This window comes from Pholis gunnellus (assembly GCF_910591455.1).
Source record: "Pholis gunnellus genome assembly, chromosome: 24".
NCBI classification, from domain to species: Eukaryota; Metazoa; Chordata; class Actinopteri; order Perciformes; family Pholidae; genus Pholis; species Pholis gunnellus.
Genome location: NC_136551.1, coordinates 5,056,457 through 5,082,512, shown reverse-complemented (window position 1 = coordinate 5,082,512; position 26,056 = coordinate 5,056,457). Strand labels below are relative to the sequence as shown.

The following is a 26,056-nucleotide window of genomic DNA, read 5'->3' as shown; positions in this document are numbered from 1 at the left end:
AGAGAGAGACTCAGTGACTTCAGCTCCAGTGAGGTATACACGGCTAAATCCCTCTCAGCACACAGACGTCCCATTGGCACCGCCAAGCACACTTCCAATAAAGGTACAATAAATAATCAAAACACATCCAGTTCCTGGCACAGTCACACATCTGCAAATCTCTCTCTCACTCACACACACACACACACACACACATTTTGTTCCGTCACTCTCTCGTACACAAGGACAGCATCTGTACGCATGCCATTACATGTCTCGCACGGGAACGGTGAACTCCCACAACTCTTTATTCGGGAACGGCCATAAATTATCCATTCCCCCCCTCCAGTTTGCTGCAACTCTCCAGTCAAGTCCTGTTGGACTTTTAGCCTTCAATTATTAAAGTAGTCAAAGTGGTAAAAGTGTAAAAATAACATGGCTGGTGTTTAATGCTTCGGATAAATGGTGTTGGTCCTGGGGAGTGGCAGCATGTGGCTGTTTGGTAACTTGTTTTGCTGATGTTTGTTTTTCACGCTGGCTTTGAGTGACGTTGGTGTACTGAAGTTAATGACCAGGGGGTGATTGTCACTGATGAGGTGGATTTGAGGATTTATTCAGAATGAGAAGTGATTGTTTGCATCTTTCCCCCTCTGCCTCTCAAAGGGATTCATGAGGGTTTTTGATGGACTTGCAAAGTCTACTCTTTCCTTTGCTGAGGCAATGGGAAATACTCCAGTGACAGCATTGTTCAGGTTTCTCTCCTCTCCTCCAGCACTTGACTTCACTCTGATTTGAGAGAGAGAGAGAGAGAGAGACACACACACAGAGAGACAGAGAGAGAGCGAGAGAGAGAGAGAAGAGGGGGGAGGAGGAGTGGTGATTGAGCGCAAAGGGGGCAGGACTTTTTCTCTCCGGGTCCTATTAAGAGCAAACTTTGTGTTTTTGTTCTCCAAGTTCAGCTCAGTGCTCTCCAGCCTGCACACAGTTCCTTTCAGCTGCTCTTTTTCGTTTCCATTTATTATTTTTTCTTCTTCTTCTCCTCAATGGTTTTGTTTGCTCGCCTGTTGGTTACTACTGTGCGCTTTTTCATGGGGGATTTGGACACCGGGAGGATGCGCTTTTTGGAGGAACAAACGCTCAAAGTTGTCTCTTCAGCCAGCCCCGGGTTGTTTTAGTAGATACATAGATGTTCTTCGGGTTGGAATGAACAATGGTGCGGATCCTTGGTGCTCTGGCCGAGGGCATGCTCTGGTTTCGGCTACTGTTGCTGTGCGTCGTGGAGTTGGAGCTGGGAGCCGGGCTTTCTACTTTCCAGGGTTTCTATCTTCCACCTGCGAACGGGTCGCTTCTCACACCTGCCCGGAGGACAGACGGGGTCGTGCGGACCATTGACCGGATTTACCACGGAGGAGGGAAGGTGGGCTACCTGCTGTACCTGGATGGGAGCCGGTTTCAGCTGGACATGGAGCGGGACGAGTTGGTGCTGTCGCATCACTTCAGCCCCCAGTATGTGCTCGCTATGATGGGGGACAGCCCCGCGGCTTTGCAGCGGGAGTGCGCGTACCGCGGGACAGTGGACTCCAACCCGGAGTCCCTGGCCGTCTTCAACCTCTGCGGCGGGGGTCTCGAGGGCTTCTTCGCCGTGGACCACGCGCGCTACACCATCACGCCTATCATCAGGGCGAAGGGACACGAGCACGACGTGCGCGCCCTGCAGGACAAGGACGCGGAGAGCGCGCTCCACGTGTTCACGCGCGAGAGCTTCAGCTTCGAGGCCATGCGCGAGGGGCGAGAGAGCTGCGGGACGCGCGACGGCCGCAGAGGACGCAGGGATGCGGCGGGGAAGCGCCGGCACAGAGGTCGCGGGAAGGGGAGACGGGACGGAGAGGGGCTCGCGGAGGAGAGCGCGGGCAGCCACGGCGCGCACGGGCGAACACGGTGGAGCCGGCTCACCAAAGCGGCTGCTCCGGAGCATGGCACGCGGAGCAAGCGGTCAGTCTCTCGCGCAAGGCACGTGGAGCTGCTCCTGGTGGCCGACGACACCATGGCCAAGAAATACGGCAAGGACTTGAACCACTACCTGCTCACACTGGCCGCCATCGCCTCCAAGCTGTACGGCCACGCGAGCATCGAGAACCCCATCCGGCTGTCGGTGGTGAAAGTGGCCGTGGTCACCGAGAAGGAGAAGGGGCTCGAGGTGTCCAAGAACGCGGCGGCGACGCTGAAGAGCTTCTGCAAGTGGCAGAACCAGCAAAACCCGCTGGACGACGACCACCAGCAGCACCACGACGCCGCCATCCTCTTCACCAGGCAGGTAAACAAAACTCCACCACACGGCGGAGGAGAGGCGGCTTAGCGGCCCCGCGGGTGACGCCAAGGCGGCGGAGTGACGCCACGGGTTGTTTTTATTTTGAAGGCGCACGAGGTGGCAGCTGTAGCAAAGCACTTGGCGGATAGAGCCTCGGGTGGCTTATTGAATAGCTTATGAACAGCAAAACACACTGAGTGGAAACAACTGACACACATTACCGTTTTTACATAACAGCAATAGCCGAAAAGCGACACATTAAGTGGTTGTTTTGGCCAACTATGAACCATGTCCCCATTTGCATCACAGTCCATCAGAAGTGGAAACTGCACAAGCTGCTGCCCACATGTCCCTGCTTGTCTCCAGCCCTTTTCTATATGCTTTCTCTCTCCCTCCCTCTCTCTCTCTTCTTGTTGCTGAATGTCTCGTGCGTAATGCAGCGCAGCAGCGTCTGCAAAAGTCCATTAAAAAAAAAAAACACTGTATTTCCTGCGCCTGGTGTTTTTCTAGGCAGGCTCTTCTGTCTCCAGCCTCCCCCTCCCAGTCCCCTGACGGCCCAATAGCCTCCAAGTCTCTGTGATCTGAGGCGCGTGCCCGAGGCCGTGCACACAAATTCTTCCCAGGGTAGGGAGGGGGAGGGGGGGTTGAAATCAGCTGCTGGATGTATTGCAGAAATATCCCTAAAACTCCCTTGAAACTGCAGTTAATTAGGTAGTCATCCCGTCCTTGCAATTCCTCCCTCCCTCCCTCCCTCCCTCCCTCCCTTATCATTCCAGTCTGCACATTTTTCCCCAGCTACTTTTCCAGCTTGTCAGCTGCTGGGAGCTGTCAGGAAAAAACAAACACATCCACCCTGTGAGAAGCCCCAAGTTCACCCCGACCACACTCATGCATCCCGTCTTTCACCGTCCCTTCTCCCTCTCCTCCTCCTCCGTCCCTCCCTGCCTGCTCAAAAAAACCCGCAGGGCAGCGGCGGGTCCGCATGCATTTTTCACCTCTCCGGGTGTGGCTCCAAGTCGACAGGTCGGACAGCCCTCGTTGGATCGCGTACAGCTCATGCAGGGTCTTGTCGTGGCTCGGGTGGGAGAAGGCGGGATTACCTCGAGGCTCCCTGCTGCAAGTTGCCGCCGCCGTCGTGCACTGGCAAGGCAGCCGGTAGCGCATACCTGGGGTCAGCGAGCTGGCAAAGTGGCACAGTTCCTGCGCGCCAACCACCTCGTGGCTGCTCACTAACTGCTGCTGCCGCTAAAACCTGCAGGGGCAAGACTGACCGAGCCCAGACAGGGGGGTGGTGGTTTGGCTTGGCGGGGTCAAGAGGGCATGAAAACAGAGACCTCTTAACGGTAGCCGCTGGACAGGAAGGCAGAGAGTCCAACTGGACATGAAGCTAATGAAACATGACTGTGGACCTATTAAAATGTCCCGTGCTCACCCTGAAAAAATAGCATCCGCACAAAAGGCCAGTACATCAGTCAGTGCATTGGTGTCTCACCTGTCGCAGCGCTTGCATTATTTACAAACCTGTCTCCCGACCGTCACTCGCACACGTCTCACCTTCACCATACTGTAGATGTTACCTGTCGACGCGAGAGGGCCCCCTGCACCACAGGGGCCCCCCCGCCTCCCGGGGGCGGGGTCCTGATCCCTATCTGCTGCAGCTAAATCTGTGTGCAGAGTAAACACATAGCTAATAGCGCACGACTCGACTCTTGAGGGTCGCAACCTTTATAAGCCAATGAAAGGCGGCCACTTTAACGTTGACCTTTGAACTCTCTGGCTATAAAAAAGCCATGTCGGCTGAGTGCTTGAATTGCCGTTTGTTTACCGCGTCGGTCATTAGGGCGGACGGACGAGCCGAACGCCGCAGGAGGATGGTCCTGTGTTGTTGTTTTGCAACAGGGGCTGCATTTTGGATCGCAAAAGCAAGAATGACGGAAAAAGAAGTTCGATCTGTGAGGCGTGCTAAAGCGTTAGCGCTTTTCTCAGGAACTCCAGTGGCTCATGGGACGTGCTGTGTTACGGGACTTGGCCTGATATTCCATTGACCGTCAGAGGTGTCACATAGTAGCTCACGTGAAAATAAATAACCTTTTCCCATCTGTGTATTTGGAGCGACTGTGAAGTAGAACCCGATTACTGTAGCCCGCTGAGCGAGAACTGAAGCTCATTGAAGACTTTGTGACTGTGAAGTCAGGCCAGTCCATTGTTCCCATATGAGAGGAGGGGGGGGGGGGGGGGGGAGAGCACAGGGTTGGAGGGGAACTCGTCTCTTTGTGGTCAGGTCCAATTACTCCAACACCCCGTATACCCGCGGTGAGCTGACCCGTGCGGCGGTGTCACCCAGTTCCACACATACCAGCACCGGGGTGGGGGGGGGGGGGGGGGGGAACAAAACAACGAGGCACATTGAGGGGGGACTGTTCCGGGCTGTGTACGTCTGTGTATGTGGGAACATGAAGTGCTGTGCGTGGCTGTGTCGCCGTGTTGTGAGCTTGGGCGGCGGACAAAGCCCTACTGTAAGGCGGCCGCAGAGATCGACACACGCGTGTGTTCGTGCCCCGTTCAAAAGGACACAAAATGGATTCAATTGCTGATAAACCCGAGTCGTTTGCAGACACTACGAGGGCCCTGATGTCAGGGTGATTGATGTAAGATACACACTGACGTAGACACAAACCATTTCCTCCACACGTGTGTTCAACTCCGCCTTATGTCATTGTGCGTCTCACCGTCGATGTGAACATGTGTGTAGTTTGGACTCCTCCCTCCTCCTCCATGTGCTTATGTGTGTGTCTGCGCATTAAAGTGTACATTTCCCAGCCCTCGCCCCCGTCACAGCTAGCCCCTCTATTTGTTTTGACCGTTCCTGATATTTCACACGTGCTACACTTCGTCTGGCGCATGTTGACAACCTGCAGACCGCCCCCTCGGATCCCGAAAAAAACCCTCGACGCCCAGGCTCTGTCGGCATACGCGGACCGGCCCAGAGAGTTCATCCTCCATCCTCTCTTTTAAACTGCACTCTGGCTGAAAAGTACAGGATAGCACGGGGATGAAATTGTGTCTGTGTCTGGGTCATCGGTGGCCTTTCCCGTCAGTGCCGGAGAGCTGTTTTCTGTTGCTTTTGATTAGCGGGTTTGGTTTGCGATCGGCCTGCAGGGCGTTTTTTCACCACGCGGAGCAACTCCCTCTGCGAGAGAGGTTTGAGTGGGTGTCTGGGTCTGGCTGGCTGTTTGTTTAACACAAGCCTCGGCTTAGATCGCAAGTGGTCTTGTTACACACACACACACACAGAGCTCTGATCGCCTCCTGACCTTCACGACCAGCCTGCCACCTGTTCTCCTGTTATTTCTGCCAATATTCCTGTAACTCCTTGTTCTCTCAGTTCTTCTCTTTAATACCCGGCGTCCCTCCATCCCAAGCGTCTGATTCCCGTGCTTATGTCTCTCTCCCGAGAGGGCCTTTGCGTGAAAACAAAGATGCTCTCACCGCGTCGCCGTTCCATCTCTTAACGGGATATTCCCACTTTTCTACTCTTCTCCCACGCGTTTTCCCGAAAAGCAAAAGCGGTGGTGTACAGAACGTCGGGGTGAAAGAGTGTGGGAAACGGGGAAAGAGAGCCGGACAAAATGTGAAGACAATATTCTCTATGTGTGCACATTCAAAACAAACTTTTCTTCCTTCCATAGTTGTCTCTCGGGGAAAAAGCCAAGAGAAGCTTCCATGCGTGCAGCGAGTGTGTTTGACTTGCTCTTTGTTGGCTCCTTGTGTATCCAGCAGTCACTTGGCAGAAGCAGGCACTCTCTTTCTGTTTTCTGTGTGTGCATCTATTTGTATCTGCTGTACATGCGTGCATTTATATGCACCCCTTTATTTATGTGTACCTCCTATAGTTATGTGTGTGTGTGTGTGTGTGTGTGAGGTGGTCCCACCCAGTCAGTCATGTGTGTGTGTGAGTGTGAGCGCCGAACACAAGGCAGTTTGTTCCAAAAGCCTCGACCCGCCGGGCATCGGGGTAAACAGCCTTCCCAGAGAGGCTCTCACCCACGAGCCAGCAGGCCTGTCAGCGCCACTTAACATGACGATTCATCCTCTCCACGGGAGAGAGAGAGAGAGAGAGAGAGCGTTGGACGTCCCGCGCACACACTGGCGTGCACGTTCCTCCATATACGTTTATGTGCGTCTGCACCCTGTTCCGTTCCGCTGCAGTGCGTGTGCACACGGGGGGGGGGCCACGATTAGCCGATTGATCTCGGCGCTGGGCAGGGCCGGTGTCCCGGGGGCCTCATCTGCATGGACATGTGTGGGAATCCAAACAAAGATCAATACTATGTACTCGGGAACCCGATGAGGCGGACCGAGAGGTGGTGGAGGCAGAGGGAGGGAGCGGGTGTTAAAAAGCAGTGGGAGAAAACAATCCACCAGTCTTTCGTATCAAAAAACACAAGAAGTTGTGTTCAGCCTGTTGGAAAAGGACTCAACGGACTTGAATGTCTCAAAAACATGCATTATGGGAGGTGTAGTAGCCAGTGTTTTTTGGACCGTGGGAGCATGAAAGTCCAATAATTCAATGCCTGAGGGAGTCAGCCAAATATCCACCCGTTGAGTTTCTGCTGCATCCTGTCAACTGAGTTTCGGTTCACGTTCATTTTGGTACTTGTTTATGTTGCATTTTTAACTATTCTGAGAGAGGTTGTGTGTTCGCAAAGGATGGAGTCACTTCCTTCAAGTTTTCCACAATGTTTTGGTCATGTAGACTTACAGTACTTCCTTTGTCCAGGACCTCTGTGGCCACCACTCCTGCGACACCCTCGGCATGGCGGACGTCGGCACCATCTGCTCCCCGGAGAGAAGCTGCGCCGTCATCGAGGACGACGGGCTCCACGCTGCGTTTACCGTCGCGCATGAGATAGGTAGGCATGGATACACGCACACAAACAAAGACATGAACGCGTCAGGGCACGCACATCTGTCAGCACGCCTCTCGTGCTGATTAATATCCCGAGGGCATTGTCTGATGTCGTACACCTGACACCCGAGCGCTCGGCATGTTTGCTTTTCTCATTCTTGCTGCATGTGCAAACGCCTCATCTCTCTCTCTCTCTCTCTCTCTCTCTCTCTCTCTCTCTCTCTCTCTCTCTCTCTCTCTCTCTCTCTTCCTCTTGTCGACTCCTTTCCGTGCGTCCCAGGTCACCTGCTGGGTCTGTCCCACGACGACTCCAAGTTCTGCGAGGAGCGCTTCGGGGTGAACAGCGACAAGCGGCTCATGTCCTCCATCCTCACCTCCATCGACGCCTCCAAACCCTGGAGCCGCTGCACCTCGGCCACCATCACGGACTTCTTTGACGACGGCAACGGTGAGTGTGGGGGCCGAAAAACGCGGCGCAATTCAGGGCACGGCGACGCAAATTGGCCTGTGGTTACGCATCTCTTTGAACTCTTCCCAGCCAGCAGAAGTTTTACTTTCCCCAGCAACAAATTGCATCCATGTGAATTTGACTTGTGATCGCTTTTCTCACTGAGCGCGGTTCACTGCCAAAACAAAGCTGTGATCTACTAAAAGAGAGTGATTTACAAGCCTCTTAACTTCTTCAAGAATGTAGCTGCACTGCAGCCAAAGACTGATCACTGGCAGCCAATCAAGATGAGTTATACCTCATCAGAAGGTGTCATTCATTACAACCATAAAGCGTTGTCGGTTGGCGCCCTGTCAGGAAAACACTCAATTGCTTTCGGGATGATTCATGTAACAACATATCTGCTGCTGCTCCAGCACTTCTATGAGTGATATGTCATACAGGCCTCATTTGTGAAGACGCCAGCCAAGAGTATGCAGATTGCAGAGTCCTTTTTTGAAAGCATCCCTCTCCCTCTCTTTCCCGCCACAGCCGAGTGCCTCCTGGACTCTCCCCGCCAGCCCCTGTTGGGCCCCGAGGAGCTCCCAGGGCAGAGCTACGACGCCGTCCGCCAGTGTCGCCTGGCCTTCGGCCCCGAGTACACCGTCTGCCCGGGCATGGACGTGTGCGCCCGCCTGTGGTGCGCCGTGATTCGCCAGGGGCAGATGGTGTGTCTGACCAAGAAGCTGCCGGCCGTGGAGGGAACGCCCTGCGGGAAGGGACGCATCTGCCTGCAGGGGAAGTGCGTGGACAAGACCCGCAAGAGGCACTACTCGGTAAGTGGCAATCGGAGTGCGGAGGACGGGGAGATAGGAGGTGACCAAAATCAACAAATAGATTCCTTTTTACAGTTCAAAAACTGATATTTGAAGCACTCATTTCCGCATTGTAAGAGCTCGTCTTTGGGAGACGAAAAGATGAAGTAGAAAGGAAAAGAAAGAGTGTAACGGGTTTCTTCGTTGTGTGGTGTGCTGTATTTAGGCCTCTGCTGATCTGTGCTGTTCGTTTTCTTGGCCTTGCTTAAACAGATCTGAATTGAATTTGGCCTTAATGAGTTAAAGGACCAAATCCGTTCTTGGCAGCCTGTCGACACTGTGTGTGTGTGTGTGTGTTTGTGTGTTAGGGAGGGAATGTCAAAAAGAATGGGAATGAATATTTTCTTTGTGGGTATTTGTCACATGACATTTGTCGGGTCTGACTCGATCCTTGGCAGACGACTGTGTGTGTGGATGCGGCCCAAGTTGACGACCAGTGTGCTGCTCAGAGCAACGTTGAGCCCCTCCATTTTAGACTTCAGAATCTTTTAGCCTCTGAATATATTCCTCGTAAGTGTGATTGCAGATTAAGTGGCATTTACTGTGGAAAGTGCTACTGCATAAAGACTCAACAGTGGGACTCAATGGAAAAGCTCTGCAGGATCATAAAATGTTAAATGCTACTTATCCAGTCTTTTTCTTTTTTATCACCAATGACCAATGTAGCGCGGCTTTGGAAAAACCAAAATAAGGACATTAAGGATTTCATTCAGACTGGTCCTCAGGGGAAGCATGTGAGCTGCACCACAGAGCCAGTCATGCTGTCTTAATGAGAGGCTTCATCACATGGAGATACCCCCGTTCCTTTTCTGTCTCTTTTCCACACCACAATGCGTGCCACATTTTTTCTTTACATGCCTGATAAGCACTTAATTGTCCTCTCTCATCTCCTCTCTTTTTTTGTCTTTCTTTCCCCTTCATCCCTCTCTCCTCTCTGATCTCTCCTCTGTCATTTCCTCCAACTCTTATTTCCTCTTTCATCTTCCCTCTCCTCTCCTCCGGCTCCCAGGCGTCCAACCACGGCAGCTGGAGTTCCTGGGGCCCTTGGGGTGCGTGCGCCAGAAGTTGCGGAGGCGGGGTGCAGTTCGCCCAACGCCTGTGCAACAACCCGCCGCCGCGGAACAACGGGCGCTACTGCACGGGAAAGAGGGCCATTTATCGGTCCTGCAACGTCACACCGTGTCCAGCATCGAGTGAGTGTGACAGCCCGAGAATGCATGCATGAGTAGAATAGCACAAGGTATTTTTTATTTATCATTTAGTTCTTCATTTCAACCCTCTTTTAATGGAACTTTTCTCTAGATAAGAGTTTCCGGCAGGAGCAATGTGAGGTGCGCAACGGCCCCCAGACGGATCCGAAAGGGGTGAAGACCTTTGTAGAGTGGGTGCCTAAGTACGCTGGAGTCCTCCCCAAAGATGTGTGCAAGTTGACCTGCAGAGCAAAAGGAACAGGATACTATGTGGTGTTCTCTCAGAGGGTGAGTTGGTAGAAAAAGAAAGAAAGATCGCGGTGTATTTAAAGGAGCAGCGTGTAGGATTTAGTGGCATCTAGTGGTGAGGTTGAGGATTGCAACCAACTGAAAAACCCTCCCTGTCAAAGCTTGTTGGAGAACTATGGTGGCCTTCAGGTACAGTAAAAAAAAAAATGGAAGGCTCTCTTTAGAGCCAGTGCTTGTTTGTCCGTTCTGGGCTACTGTAGAAACATGGCGGACTCAGTGAAGAGGACCCACACCCTATGCAGAATGAAGGGCTCGTTCTAAGCTAACGAAAACACAACGAATCTTAGTTTTAGGGGATTATACACGAATGAAAACATAGTTATGAACTCCATTTATGCTAATAGACCCCTAAATCCTACACGTTGGACCTTTTTAATGGAAATGTGAAAATGTGGGAAAATGATTTTGTGACTGCTTGTCTTCAGGTGGTAGAGGGGACAGAGTGTCGTCCATACAGCAGCTCGGTGTGCGTGAAAGGGAAGTGTGTACGGACAGGCTGCGACGGCATCATTGGCTCCAAGCTCCAGTTCGACAAGTGTGGTATTTGTGGAGGCGACAGCACAGGATGTATACGCGTTGTGGGCAACTTCACCAAGAAGAGGTAAGAAAAACAGAGGTCTTCAAGAGTGCATTATTCGTCTTCGTATCATGGGAATCTCGCACATGCGGACATTTGCACATGTGCGTCTTAGGGGAGTCTCGGTTCAGTGATGGTTTGCACACAAAGAATTCAGGAGAAAGTATTTTTAAACCTTAATATCATAAAATTGAAAAAAAACTTTCTCTCTTGCCAAACAGTAAGGGCTACACTGACGTGGTGAAGATCCCGGCAGGCTCCACCCACGTCAAGGTTCGCCAGCACAAGGCCAAGGACCAGACCCGCTACACCGCCTACCTGGCCCTCCGACGGCCCAACGAGTACCTCCTAAACGGCAAGTTCATGATCTCCACCTCCGAGACAATCATCCCGCTCAACGGTTCTGTGCTCAACTACAGCGGCTGGAGCCAGAGGGACGAGTGGCTTCACAGCATGGGTCCCGGGGCCCTCCAGGAAGCCTTGGTGGTCCAGATTCTGGCGACGGACGCTAAAAAGCCCCTGGATATTCGTTATAGTTTCTTCATGCCCCGACGGACAGCCCCACAGCAGCCGTCAGCTCCGCTCATCCCCAACTCGAAGTTGACCCCTGTTCAGAGCACTACAAGAGTCTCAAGCACCACAACCACCACCACCACCAGAGCCACCACTACATCTTCCTCCGCTCCCTCGGTCCTGGTCCCAGGGCCACCAACAGCTCCCGGTCCCTCCACCCCAACTCCCGGGCCCCGTTGGGTAACGGGCTCCTGGATGACATGCTCCAGGACTTGTGACACTGGCTGGCAGAGCCGGACTGTGCAGTGTAAGGACCAGAATGGGAAACTGTCCAAGGGCTGCACGTTAGGAGCCCGACCCTCCGCCTTTAAACACTGTCTGGTGAAGAAATGTTGAGGCGGAAGGAGTTTAATCTGTACATCTGATAAAAGGTCTCAAGTGCTGGATGTAGGACTATGGACCAATCCATTTAAGAACCTTAAACAGGACTGTGAAATTTGGCTGATAGCGCCTGGACCAGATACGCAGAGACCCAGAGACAGATTGTCGTGGATGTACCCGCCAGAGGAATGTCCTGGAATCATAGTAGCTATGCAGAGCACAAGTAGAACGGTGGACAGTGTCCGTATGATAGTGGCAAGTAACGCCCTGGCGTAGCCAACGACTTCCATTGCATGTCTTTTCCACATGGACAGTAACTGATTGTCTTTACTAAGGTCTCCAAACCCTGGAGGCTCAGTGTGTGTTGCCCTGTAATGGCATGCCTGTCGTGTTGTTGTTTTTTCATGCTATTCTAATCACTGTGGGGATTCGGAAGCACTCGTTATTCACCTCGTCGTCATGTCTGCCCGAATCGTAGCCCAGTCACGCTGCGTCCTCTTATACTACCCTGACTTGGACATTTCACTCACTGGACAGCTCATAGAATGGGGCAGAATGTTGGAATCATGAACTCACCGGATTGAAAAGTCTTTGTAGCAGTCTTTGTAGCAACGAATCATGTCAAATCAACAATTGCTCAGGATGTCTATTTCTTAAACCAACTTGAGTGCATCCTTGCAGTATTGTAACCGAAATGGTGGTCTCCTTACCTTCTGGCTGCCTACCAATACTCTTCCCGTAAATACATTTATGAGCCACTCAAAGACCGAAATGTCCAAAAGACAGGAGATATACATACGTATGATGATGGTCCTGGATCAGGGCTACCCATATGCCCCGACTATAAGCGGTCCGTGTCTTTGTGTGACGGATCTGTCCAGCTGAAAATCGAGAAGCAGCACAAGAAGAAGGGCAGACTTAACATGAACCATTTCCCATAGTGGTGACCAAGAATGAATGGGTAAACCCAGACATTTGGTTAATGGACGGTGCGTTGCGGCCCAAATCCAGTCAGTCTTAAACTATTCAGATACGTCTCTGCTCAAGTTCTTGAAAGGTTTCGGGAAGAAAGTCTACCCAGAAGACACAAGTCACCTGTGCAGCTTGTTGACACACAAGCACGGTGTGATGGGCTGGTAGCGTACGGTGGCCTTCAAGGGACAAACTTTTTAATCGACAAAGGGGCAAAGTAACCACGACACTCCTTAACATTTATGGAGGTTAATGATGACTTACAGGTTTGGGGCAATGCTTGATTATTTGTGTGTGGGTATGTGTGTGTATGAGTGTGTGTGTGTGTGTGCATGTTACGTGCTTGCACGTTCATCCAGGCCTGTGTTTGAAGCACATTACAGTATGAACCGTGAACATGTGCGTCTTGAAGCTTCTTCACTGGCGGTCAATATCTGTTTGTTGGTCTGTTTATCTGTTTAGGAAGCAATAGTATGACAATGTGAGCCCTGGATACTCGCAACGACAGCAAGGGAGATACTAATGCCGTCATTAATGTCCTTTTGCAATTCACCTCCTTCTTTTCATCCCTCGTTCTCTATTTTACTACTTTTGTTTTATCTGTTTCCCACTCTGGTGGGTGGTGTTCATCACATTACGAAAAATTCTGATTGTGCCACAGAGTAGATGATTTTAAAGGGTCAGTTCACCCAAAATACAAAGAATCCAGATATTGAGATATCGTTCTGGTGCAACCGGCCCAGTCAATGAATGGAATTCCCTTTCCGGCCGTAACAGCTTTGAAAAGTGACATTTACAATTTTCAGAAGAAAATCCAGAAACAATGCCTTGTTTACGTCAGACAATCCACAGACCTCACTGTCAACAATTTACGTGGAACTACTTCCTGCTAAAGAAATAGTGCCGATACTCTGGGACACTGATTGTGGAAAGTGATGTTGCTGTTGATTTAAAGAAATTGTTTGACACTTTGGGAAAGTTTACTTGTTCATTTTCTTGCTCAGAAATAGATCTGAAGAGTGATACCACTGTCGTGCCTGTCCTTTTAAATATGAAGCTAGAGCCGGGAAATGGTTAGCATAGCTTAGCATTGAGACTTGAAGCAAGGGGAAAGAGATTGTGTCCAAAGAATAAAAATACGCCTCCCAGCATCTTTTAATGTGGCTTAATATTGTTTGTTTAATTTGTGCAAAAGTCGGAGTGTAAAAACAACAATTTGCCCGTTTTAATGCTAAGCTAACGCACTGCTGGCTCTAGCTTCATATTGAACAGATATATATGAGTGTGGTATCAATCTTCTCGTCTATCACTCAAGAAAGTTAATCAAAATGTCCAACTTGCTTTTTTTACTAAGTAAAAAAAACAAACAATCTGCATCACTAAATGCCACTTGGTATAAGTGAGGAGACTTGCTTTTATGGTTATTTTGGGGACCTCCTTCCTTAAAATCCTTAAAATCTCACCATATCATGCTTTGATTTGGTTATTTGATCAAGGCTGCATTAAGAGTGTAGACAATGTACATTACATATCAAATGGACTCAAAATACCTGCCTGTAATTGTTTACATTGCATTACTTACATGTTCCTGTGTGGCAAGCCTCACCCATCTGGCACCTGTGCTGGAGAAAAGAGACCACGAGGAAGGTCTTCAGATGGTACATGACCCGGGTCAACATACCACTCGCACACTGTTCTCTCTTCTTCCCACGCACGTTCAGATTTATTTACACAATGTAGACATTTTTTTGTAAGATGAGTAGATCTTTCATATACGTGTTAGTATTCAACCATATTTACACAGAAATGCACACATGCAGACACACCGAAAAACAACCCATCAGTTACAAAGCATTTGAGTATTTCAGAAACCCTCTCTCTCACACACACACACACACACACACACACACACACACAATCTACTCTGACTCTTCCAGTGGGGAAACCCCGCTCGCTGAACGACAGAAACACAGCACTGAACTTGTAATTTATTGTTTGTACAACTGGTATGTGTGTGTGTGAATAAAAAAAACAATGCGATGAGTTTTATTTATTATAGTAATTTTGTATCAAATTACTATTTGACTTAGGAATACGACTGTGCAGAATCATTCCTTTGTAAGAATATAGTGTTTCTTTTCTAGTCATCCACATGAATATATGTACATAAAATCTATATATTTAAATATCTCCGTGTCTGTGTTGTTAATGTTGCCACGGCATCAATACATTTTATTTATCTTGCCTGTGTTTTAAATGTTGCGGATCCATCGCGATCAGAAGCAATGGTGGAAGAAGTACTGAAATAATAATATTGCGATGCAATTATGCTCCATTTCATGTTTAAAAAAAAGCATTCAACTTAAGTCAAAGTACAGACCTAAACAATAGCAATATATGTAATATTCAATGCAAAGTACATATGTGCAAAGTATCAAAAGTAAACATCCGCAGTGGCCCCCTTGTTACATATTACTGATGATGCAACATGTAAGCAGCATTTTAATGTTGTTGGGACGATCACTCCATGCAACTGCAGAATAATTTAAGAGGCGATCGTGTAAAATACTAATCTGCAAAGTAACTGTAGCTGTCAGTGGAGTAAGAGGTGCAACATGTCCACCCTAAATGCAGCGAATGAGAAGAAGTATCATAATGAAATGAATACTTGTATTAATACCGTATTAATACTTGTTAATACTCAATATTTGCCTGAAGTACAGCTCTTGACTAAATGTAATAAATGACTTTCCACCACTGAACGACGTACATATAAATATATTACCAGCAGCAGAAGAAGGCCTCCTACAGCTTTTCAAATACACTGAACATCATTTACTGACATCACGTTAATTGTTATTTAACATGTATGACAAATATTCTGTTACAGAATGGTTCACTCTTTGGTTTTGGATTCCTGACAGTTCTACAATAAACAAAACTCACGGGTCCGGATGGAACTCATTATAATTTAGGTTCAGATTGGAAAACAGCAGATTTCACACACTCCAATTTCAATCTGACTCCCCAGTTAAAAACTGAATTAAGGAAATGCAGTTTGGTGGTAATCCAGTAATCTCTGCCAAACAGATTCACCCAGTTAGATCCTTATCGACTCCAGTGGTCACATGTCAGCCACGATCAGCTCTTTTCATCTGTGTCAGTCCACAAATTCAATTAAATAGAAAAACATAGGATAGTTTCATTCAACTCGCCTAAATTCATCATCTCATGAACTTGCAGTTGTGACCCAGGAGCAGCAAGCAGGAGCAGCATTCTAAACACAGTACATCAGTGTACCAGTGCTGCCTCCCTCAGGTCAGTGGCTCACGGCCTCCACCTTTACAAGCTCCCACATGTGATGCTAAGGCGCCTCCTGCCGGCTCAACTTGTGATTGGGCCATCTAGTCATGGAAAATCTCTCCAGCAGTCTGGGGAAATTCCATTACTCGTGCCTACCATCTTCTGGGAAATTATGAAATTACAACTATTCGCTTTTTATTACCTGCTGCTTTTAAGGTGGACTGCAATAATCGGTCCCTTCAGAGGCTGATCAGTGACGTTTGCTCCAGTGAGTCACAAGTTACACACTGCAGTGCAAGTTGTGTATGTGTTTATGTACTCATTAGAAAAAAAAACAGAGCAATAACATATTGTACTATTATATATATATGTCGTCATTTTAACATAACAACAAAACATTACAATATTGAGTATTTTGGTTCACTTTCCCTAAATAGTTGGTCCTTTTTAAAAGTGTTTTCACTGCTTTGAATTGAGTTTCACTTGGATGTGGTTTCTCTAGATAATATTATTTCTGCTTTCCAGTTATCTTTAATGAAACTCCAGCGTAAACTCGTCCCGTCTGTGCGAGAGAAGGAACAGTCCGGGTGGGTGGATGAAGGGGTGGGGGGGGAGTAAACCGGAGGACAGGGGCTCTGTCTGCCCTGGTTTGAGCGCAGTGGCAGCCAGCTGGGAGAACCGCTCCACCTTAAGACCTCGGCGGCCCCTCTCTGTTCCCGGGGAGCAGCGCTGCCGAACCCCGGCCACGGCGCACCACAGCCGGCTTGGCACGGAGGAGGTGAGTACGACTCCCGGAGCCGTGGCCAGCACGATATTACCATTCCGGATCCGCTGCCATCTCCCCTCTCCAGTTGCACTGACACTACAACACTACAACACTGCTCCACATCAGCCACTGCTGCCTGTCACCCTGATTTATGTTGGAATGGGCAGTTTAATAAAAGACATGTAGCTCAGTGATTCAGTAAATGTGTACTAATGTTACTTGGAAGCCTTTTGGGTAAAATTAGATTATGTGACAAACATTATAATAATATATTCAGTAGTAATGTTCGTGGGTTATGGCTGTATTAGTACATCTTGTGGCAGACTAGCAGAGTTTGAAGAAGAAAATGTTTCTCTGCCCAAAGCTCTCTATCCTGCGCAATGATTGATTATTATGGCAATGCTCCAGGTCGCTGGTGCGTTTTCGTTGCGCACGGGATTTGGCCCCTCTCACATCAAAGGGCCCTCAGGAAAGGGGTGGTCCCGAGGCAGGGGGATATATAGGAGGGACCTGGTCTGTTCTGACTGCAAGGCAAGAGCAGAGAACAGACTTAACGGGTCAGCAGAGGAAAAACCTGCCCCCGAATTTAAACAGAGCTAGAAACTGAGACATCTGCTGAGTTTTGGAGAGAAGAGACCTTTTGGATTTACTACCGAGATCCAGCTTTTATTTTCATTAAATGAAAGGACTTTTTTTGCAACAAGCCAGACCTGCACATAACTTTAAACGAGTTTTTGCACTGGATTTGATCCCTTTTTAGATTTTTATGCGTGTGCGTAATTTCGGAGACAGTTTTGTGGAAGTTCAAATACTTGGGGTTTGTAGCTTGTAGTGGAAAATCTTTTAAAGGATTTATTTGCTTCCTCGTAGAGACTTTATTATCAATTGGTCTTTCCACTTGTCGGATTTCACAGTTGTATGATGAGTTTTTTAAACATTTCCATTGGTTTAATCGCCGCTCTGTGCGTCGGCGCGGCGCACAGCTCCTGGGAGGAGAGCACCGTGGTGCCGGTCAGAATAGACCCAATGGCCCGGTCAGAGAGCGAAACCGAACCGTGGCGGACTCTCTCCGCTGAGGAAAAGGAGAAGGAGGCGGAGATGAGGGAGTACCGGTTGGACGTATTTGGCAAGGAGCTGGTCTTGCAGCTAGAGCCTGACCAGACCTTCTTGGCGCCCGGTTTTGTCTTCCACATTGTGGGGAGTCCTGAGACCGGACCGACACGGGAACCCAAGAGCGGAGCCGAGCCGGGTTGCTTCTTCTCTGGCACAGTGAACGGAGAGGAACACTCTGCCGCTGCGCTCAACCTGTGCCACGGACTCCGGGGCGGATTCTACTTTCAGGGGGAAGAGTATTTTATTCAGCCCCTTAACTCGAGTGACTTCATAGGCACCGAGGAGGATGTCCACATGATCCGCCGGAGAGGTCGGGCAACTTTTACTGAGGAGGGGAGCGCCAAGTGCGGGGTCAACGAGGACGAGGAGAGGGTGCCAAAGAATCTGGAGAGAGAAGAAAAGCACGGAGCCGCTAACGCAGACCAGACAGGTAAGGCTGCAGAAATACGATGCGCATTTTACGCGCTATTACTAGTAGACCAAACTGAAAATATTAGACCAGCAACCTTAAAAGTGGCAATAAATACAGAGAGGGTGATTAATTCACTCCGTAGAATGTATACAAAAACAAGATCACCTTCGTTTTATATAAGGCTATAGTGTATACGCTGCCCAAACTGCTTTTCGCTGGAGTTGTGCGTGTGCCAAAGAGCACAGCATGCGCATTGAATCCCAGCTACCTTTTTGACAGCGCCGTCTGCGCACTACCAGAGATGAGGAAGGGAGGGGAGGGGAGAGGGGGGGGCGAAGTTCTCCAGGAGGGGAAAGAGGAGGAGTGGCGGAGGAAGGGGAGGGGAGCAGCGGGGTTGGGGCCAGGCAGAGCCCGGTGGTGCTGAGACGTGTGAACTCGCCTCCTGGTACAACTCGCACCGGCAGACATTTTCCCCCCAGAGAGGATTTTCTCCCTTCGCATAATTTTCCACCAGAGAAGGTCATTTTAGGAATGTGGACCCCGAGGAGGGAGGAGCCACCGGTGGTGTGACGCTGAGTCACGGAAGCCAGGCTCCTCCAGGCACATCCGGAGCTCTCCTTGGAGCCTCCATGCCTCTGAATAAAATGAGCCTTTGTAGCTGCTATTTAGAACACTGGTCGGGTTTTGCAGTGTGCAGACTGTTCCAGACAAACTGGATAATGCCTATTAAAAACAACAGTGCAGTAGAATCAGGACTGAAACCTGATATCTGCTCACATGACCTGAACCTAGTTTGGTCTGACCGCTCTGTGTCTCTCTTCTCTCCCTTCAGACCACCACAGAACCAGACGTTTTGTTTCCACCCCTCGCTACATGGAGATCATGCTCGTGGCCGACCAGTCCATGGCTGAGTTCCACGGCGCCGGGCTCAAGCCCTACCTCCTGACCATCATGGCAGTGGCGTCCCGCCTCTACCGCCACCCCAGCATCCACAACTCCATCAGCCTGGCGGTGGTGAAGCTGCTGGTGGTGTACGAGGAGGAGCGAGGCCCTCAGGTGTCGTCGAACGCCGCCATGACCCTCCGCAACTTCTGCCAGTGGCAGCGGCAGCACAACCCACCCAGTGACCGCCACCCTGAGCATTATGACACCGCTGTGCTCTTCACCAGGACGGTAAGTTGGAGTGGGGAGAAGGGGAAGCGTGTTAAAACAGAGAATGGATTAGTGATAGACAAGGAGGAAGAGAATCAACATTCAAGAGTATTCAAACATTCATTTTGCTCTCTGTCTGACTGTTTAGGACCTGTGTGGTGCCCACTCTTGTGACACTCTGGGCATGGCAGATGTTGGCACCGTGTGCGACCCCGACAGAAGCTGCTCAATCATTGAGGACGATGGGCTGCAAGCAGCATTTACTGTGGCACATGAACTGGGTAAGTGGAAGCAAAACATCTCCTCAATAATCACGTATGCCACTTTTACAAGAGGTGATCAAAGAACGCTCATGTCTGTCCTCCAGGCCACGTCTTCAACATGCCTCATGATGATTCCCAGCTGTGCTCCGGGGTCAACGGTGTCCACTGGGGCTCCCACATGATGGCCTCCACCCTGTCCAACCTGGACCAGCAGCAGCCGTGGTCCCCCTGCTCCGCCCTCATGGTCACTACCTTCCTGGACAACGGCCATGGTCAGTGCCTGCTGGATAAACCGGTCAAACCTCAGTCGCTCCCTCAGCCCCTGCCCGGGACGGTGTATGACGCAGACTACCAGTGTCGGCTTACCTTTGGCGACGACTCCCAGCACTGCCCCGATCTGAGCACCACGTGCGCAGCTCTGTGGTGCACCGTGACCACATCCAATGGTTTGCTGGTGTGCCAGACGAAGAACTTCCCCTGGGCTGATGGAACGGCGTGCGGGCATGACAGCTACTGCCTGGCCGGACAGTGTCTCACTAAGAGCCAAGCCGCCAAACACCAGGTAGGAACCAAGCAGACCTAAACCAATTACCCTTCAAAAAAACAACCCAAAACACTGTACAATCCAAAGCAGTTACGATATATTGCACCATCGCATGCTGCAAAATTGTCTCACGCCTCCCAGCTTTGAATCAATCATCTCCAACTAAGTACGAAATAGTAATGCTCATGTCCCTGTTGCTTTTTAGACTCCTGTCAATGGTGGCTGGGGAGTGTGGGGTCCCTGGGGCGACTGCTCTCGGACCTGCGGTGGAGGGGTGCAGTATTCCTTTCGTTCCTGCGACAACCCTTTGCCCAAGAACAGTGGCAAGTACTGCGAGGGCAAGAGGATCCAGTACCGCTCCTGTAACACGGACACCTGCCCTGAAACCGATGGTAAGACGCCTTTGTTACCTGCTATCTCAGATCAGATTTGAGAAATTTGTTCCAAACGCTTTCTTTGACGTCATGAAAATCCAAAAAAAGTCTTTGCGCCACATGCTGCAGTTGTTCTCAGGAAGACGTCACGTTTTGATGTGCCTTGCACATTGGTGTGAAAGCTAGCACGCGGGTCAGGCTGAACAAGCAGTGAACCTGACCCCTCTGTTTCTTTCTCAGGCCTGTCATTCCGCGAGGAACAGTGCCTGGCCCACAACGACATGTCAGCCCAAGTGTCGCTGGGTTCAGGCGAGGGTGTCGAGTGGGTGCCCAAGTATGCCGGAGTTTCACCCAAAGACCGCTGTAAGCTGGTGTGCCGGGCCAAGGGGACTGGATACTTCTTTGTCCTCAAATCTAAGGTGAGAGTTATCTCGATTATATTGAGAAACTTTGTTTCTTAACTGTTTCAGAATGGTGAATGATCAGCTATTGTAGTTTCTCTCATCCCCTTGGCTACTGTCTTGCTGGGGAAGACTTTAACCTGCTTCCATTCGACTCTTATGTAACAGTCTTACTCGACATAGGTCTCAAGTAGCATTTGTGTCTCTCTGCTGCCCCCAGGTGGCTGACGGCACGCCCTGCAGCCCCGACTCCACCTCAGTCTGTGTTCAAGGCCAGTGTGTCAAGGCGGGATGTGATCGCGTCATCGGCTCCAACCGGCGCTTTGATAAGTGCGGTGTGTGTGGAGGAGACGGCTCCACCTGCAAGAAAGTGTCTGGCTCTCTGGAGCGTGCCAGGTACATATCTAACTGTCTTTTCCTCATCTACAAATATACTGTCCGGTAATATACACTGACACATCATAGTACGGTCATTTTCATGACTCACTCTGACCTCCGTGTGTCTCTGTTCTTAGGCCTGGTTACCAGGATGTTGTCACCATCCCTGCTGGTGCCACCCACCTGGACGTCAAGCAGCGTGCCCCGGGCAACGGTCGTCACGATAACAGCTACCTGGCAGTGCGTCGCCAGGATGGAACCTACCTGTTAAATGGCGATTACAAGCTGATGACCATGGAGACCGACATCGCCTTGCGAGGGGCACTGTTGCGATACAGCGGCTCCTCCGCCGCCCTGGAGCGCATCCGGAGCTTCGCCCCGCTCCCCGAGCCCATCACCATCCAGGTGCTGTCCGTGGGGGAGGCCCCGAGGCCCCGGGTTAAGTACAGCTATTTTGCCCCGAGACCCAACAATGCCGATTCAGTCTCCAACAGCAATGGAGGCCGCCGCCATTCCATCAATGCCATCAGGGAGGTGGGTGGAGCCGAGTGGACCCTGCGGGAGTGGGGTCCGTGCTCCCAGACCTGTGGCGGAGGTGTGCAGCAGAGAGAGGTGGTGTGTCTAGATCCCCATGGTCGTCCCTCCAGAGATTGCCCGGAGGAGCTGCGCCCCTTGGCCTCTCGGTCCTGCGCCACCCAGTCCTGTCCCTCCTGGCTTCTCGGCGAATGGTCGGTATGCTCCAAGACCTGCGGCCGAGGCTTCCGCAAACGCCAACTGCGCTGCATCGGCCACGACGCTCGCACGCTAACCCACGACAGCTGTGACTCCAAAGACCGGCCGCGACCTCTGCTGGAACTGTGCAATCAGAGTGCCTGTTAAGGAGAGCTCTCCAATCAAGCCAGATAGAAAACTCTGACCTTCACCGCCTCCTTTTTTCACACGGACAAACTAAAGAGGCAGATGAGTGTTTACATCCAGAGCAAGGGTGGCTTTCATGGGTTCCAGGTAGTCTAACAGTCCCTTGATGGGTCCAACACGACTGCGTCAATAAAGGCCAATTTGTACCCATTCCCTCCATCCATTTTGGGGCCAGACGGCGGTCCACGGTGGCACTGCCTCCTAGTTGAAGCAATAAAGACTGATTACAGCTTGCTGCCTGTCTGGCATCAGCGCAACAGTGGCACATTATGCCTCCCATCAGGGGAAAGAGAGAAAGCATGGACATTCCTGATTTCCTAAAGGAGCATGCTGCTTACCGTGCCAATGTCACGCTTACGACTTGTGTGCGTGAGTGAGTGTGAGACTGTGTGTGTGTGTGTGTGTGTGTGTGAAATTTGTAATGCTTGTATTTGATGTTTGTCCAAGCTGGGCTGGACAGACACATAAGGGGTTGGGGTCGGGGATGTTATTGCAGAGTATATAAAGAAACTGAAAAATGAAAGCGATTAGCTCATATTCTACTTACTCGCCCCATCAGGTATGGAAATAAAGATAGCTATTAGTCATAGTGTTTATGTTCAAGCCAGTTTATTTATCACAAACCTGTAGCACTTCATCTTTGTTTTTTGCCAGCGGCACATTGTAATACCCAGTTGTCTCTAAATGCCTCAGTACGCCGTACTTTGTCCTTTAGCCATATCTTGCCCTCATCTACACAGCCTTCAATGAGGGAACTCTTCAAAGACCAAAGAGGAGTGTCTGTGTGAGTGAGTGATTGAGTGCGTGTGTGTGTGCGTGTGTGTGTGTGTGTGTGTGTGTGTGTGTGTGTGGAGATCTAAAGAGGGACTTGTCTCCTGCTACTACTTCATAAGTAAGTCTCTCCTGCCTTCTGCGAAGGCACCTCGGTTTTTTTTCTATCAAGTTTTCTCCTTTTGTACAGAATATCCAAACATTATTTATTTTTGTACAGCCTGTTAAATATAATCATGTGGCTTTTTTAATATTATTTTTTATTTGTTATTGAGATCACAGAAGGGAGTAGAATATATAGAGTATTTATACAGTGTTATATATATATATATATATATATATATATATATATATATATATATATATAAATAAATATATGGTCCTAGGTTCATGAATAAAGTATCACATTGACTTGTGAAGCTATTTGTCTCCTGAGTGGTTTGTCTGTTTAACGTTGAAAGCTGCACTGATTTCCGCTCACACACACTTTATTTGAATCCACCGATTGCTGCACGCAGCCAGGCTACCTGTTAGAGCAGAGACGGAACCAAATTTCACCAGCTGTCGAGCTCTTTTCATCGGTAAGCCTGCCAATCGAAACCCACTAGAAGACAGTTCGTGAACATGTCCAAGGCTGCCAAATGTCAGAATCCTTAATCCACAATCAGACCCTTGCTAACGGACAATTGCCACCAGGAAGAGGTTCTTGATTTATCAGAAACAGCTAACCCCCGATGAGACCTTAAAGGTACGGTGTCTAGCATTTCAGGGCATCTATTGACAGAGGCCATGTAGCCCAGATCGGACACACCAAACACTGGCTCTGGATAGCTTCTTTAGTTCTCCTACACGCTTCGCACACGGTTGAAGTTTCAGTGTGGTTGCAATATAAAGCCTCGCCGCTAGATGCCGCCGGATCCCCCATAGTGGCCCATGATTATAGTTTTGGTGCACCGACCCAATATGTGAAAACATTTTTGCATTTCAGGTTTCGACCACTAGATGGGAGTATTTCAGCATACCATCCAATTTGATTCCCCAATCCCTCCACAGTGTCCACGCATTGCAGGGACGGGGCAGTCTGGTCATGGCCGGTGTTTCCCCCTACCTAAACCTCAACCAACCCTTATCCGCATAACCAATCAGACTGACCAACAACTGCAACTGCAAGGCTAGACTAGTACATGACTTCTGATACGACAAAACAAGCACTCAGTCTTTGTAACGTAGAGCTACAACATGTCAGTTGTTTTAGGTGATGAATGTTGCAGAAAGCTGTCGAATTCACCGTCCTACCTTTAAGCCTGATAAAGCAGAAATGACCTTTAGTCAATCAGTGATGTATTTTCGCCTTTTCTGGAGTGAGGCATCTCCCTGAACTTTCTGAACCCCAGGCGGGACCAGAAAATACCTCAGCGCCGTCACTAAAAGCTGAAGCCCGCGTGTCTCTTCCTGTCGGGCCCTGAGGAAGCTGATCTCCCGCCTTGAGAGGCTCCCACTGTAGCACAAAGGAAACCATTATCCTGTAATTATGGCTGGTTAAGAGGAAGATCGGCCATCTCTGTAATCTGTGTAATGGTATAATGTGTCACCGGTTAGCCTAAACAACTGGCACGGACGAGGATGTGCGCCGCACGTTTTTCTGACTTTGCGATTGGCAAAGAAAGGACACACACAGCATTTATACACACGCCTGCGATGAAACTTTCTTATACCTGTTTGTTTCTTTTGTCCTGTCTCAGCATCACATCACTTGCAGCTGACAGGGAACATCTGGAAGGCATTATGAATCGCGGCTGCTCAATGTGGGTGGCATTTCAGAGAGCTAAATTACCTTCATCCTTTTTGCCACCCTTGGCTTCCCATAAAGGCTTGTCGAAAAAGAAACGAGACAGCATTCACATCTTTGACTCGAAAGCCACGATGGCTAAAAGCTCCACTGGGTCGAACAAATGTCTTTAATGTGCGACGTGTGATCATTTTGTCAGAGCCCATGTTATTCTTGAATGAGCACCATCCGTTGTTTGGGGGACTTTTTACGGTGGCTAATGTTCACAGCCTACCAGGGGCCTGTTCAGAGCAGTAGCTTAACTTTTTAATTGTCAGTTTTATGACTGTATTTAAATCCCTACAGGTTAGCACAAGTGGCGTTTTTAACTTTGCAACTTTGGTGTCCCCCCCTGACTTGCACATTGCATTTGTTCCAAATCATGGCTGATGACGCTTTCTTTCCCATATACAGGGTGACGCTCAAAGCAAAGCTCGAACCTGCATCAGGGCCTCTGGCAAAAAGATCTTCTAATCAGGTGTGTGTCCTTGGTGTTGTGTTTGGACATGACACCTGTGTGTTAATTGGAACACGTTTTCACCTCACCGCATCCCTGACACAATGGCTCTGGGACAGATTTAAACCTTTTACCAGGAAAGTAGGGCGGCGTGTCGGCACACAGGTGTGAAGCGGCCCGCTGCGCCGCCCCGGGCTCGTCACAGTCCGGTTTCCTCTCTCATCTATATCGAGGTCGTGATGTGACAGCGGCACGCGAAGCAGCAGGGGGGACTCGCGCGCATTAAACACATGCACGGGCTCTTATCCTCTTGCTGCATCAAGCCCGACAGACATAACTGGAATAAGACAATAAAACAGACAGTTGTGCCTTCAAAATAAAAGCACAAACGCGCTTAGAATCTATTAAATATGAGTGTTACTAATATACATCACTTATTAAACCCAGTAGGCTTCTAATGCCTACGACCACCTTTACATACAATAATGCTTCTACATTTACTATGTTTTTCTAAATTGTTATAATCATTCATTTGTAAGGCAATTCATCAATGTATCTGAATTCTTTCAAAATAGTGTACACTGCCATGTCAATTAGAGTCTTATTCTGAAAATATCGCGCAGATGTCTTTTATTCCATATTGTGGCTGACTTCATACTGCTTTCTCTCTCTCTCTCTCTCTCTCTCTCTCTCTCTCTCTCTCTCGGCGTAAACCTCAACAGGGTAATTTGAGCAAACGGGGGAGGGGGGGGGGGGGGAGTGGAATAAAAAGCCTCAGCAGTCAGTCAGAGAGGTGTGGGAACAGGACGGAACAGCGGCAGGAAAGACGCGCACACGTGGAGGAAGAAACTGAGGACATTTGAAATAACCCGACATCATAAGGAGCAGTCGGTGTACGTCATTAGTGGGTGGCACAGCAATGCTCCCGGAGGAGCC

At 49.6% G+C, this 26,056-nt stretch overlaps 2 protein-coding genes across 2 annotated transcripts; both read left to right on the top strand.

The window, feature by feature from the left end:
• Positions 1 to 1,189: 1,189 nt before the first annotated feature.
• Positions 1,190 to 11,483, top strand: adamts5 (ADAM metallopeptidase with thrombospondin type 1 motif, 5 (aggrecanase-2); the record flags this gene model as incomplete). The annotated part of the gene is made up of 8 exons (XM_079186024.1): positions 1,190 to 2,293; positions 7,068 to 7,200; positions 7,477 to 7,644; positions 8,176 to 8,459; positions 9,508 to 9,691; positions 9,801 to 9,976; positions 10,423 to 10,598; positions 10,796 to 11,483. 8 exons carry the CDS (start codon positions 1,190 to 1,192, stop codon positions 11,481 to 11,483), a joined length of 2,913 nt encoding a protein of 970 aa, XP_079042150.1.
• A 5,944-nt stretch (positions 11,484 to 17,427) lies between these two features.
• On the top strand, positions 17,428 to 22,025 carry adamts1 (ADAM metallopeptidase with thrombospondin type 1 motif, 1; the record flags this gene model as incomplete). Its single annotated transcript, XM_079185943.1, has 8 exons — positions 17,428 to 18,052; positions 18,867 to 19,207; positions 19,335 to 19,467; positions 19,554 to 20,011; positions 20,199 to 20,385; positions 20,608 to 20,786; positions 20,989 to 21,164; positions 21,284 to 22,025. 8 exons carry the CDS (start codon positions 17,428 to 17,430, stop codon positions 22,023 to 22,025), a joined length of 2,841 nt encoding a protein of 946 aa, XP_079042069.1.
• Positions 22,026 to 26,056: the final 4,031 nt, after the last annotated feature.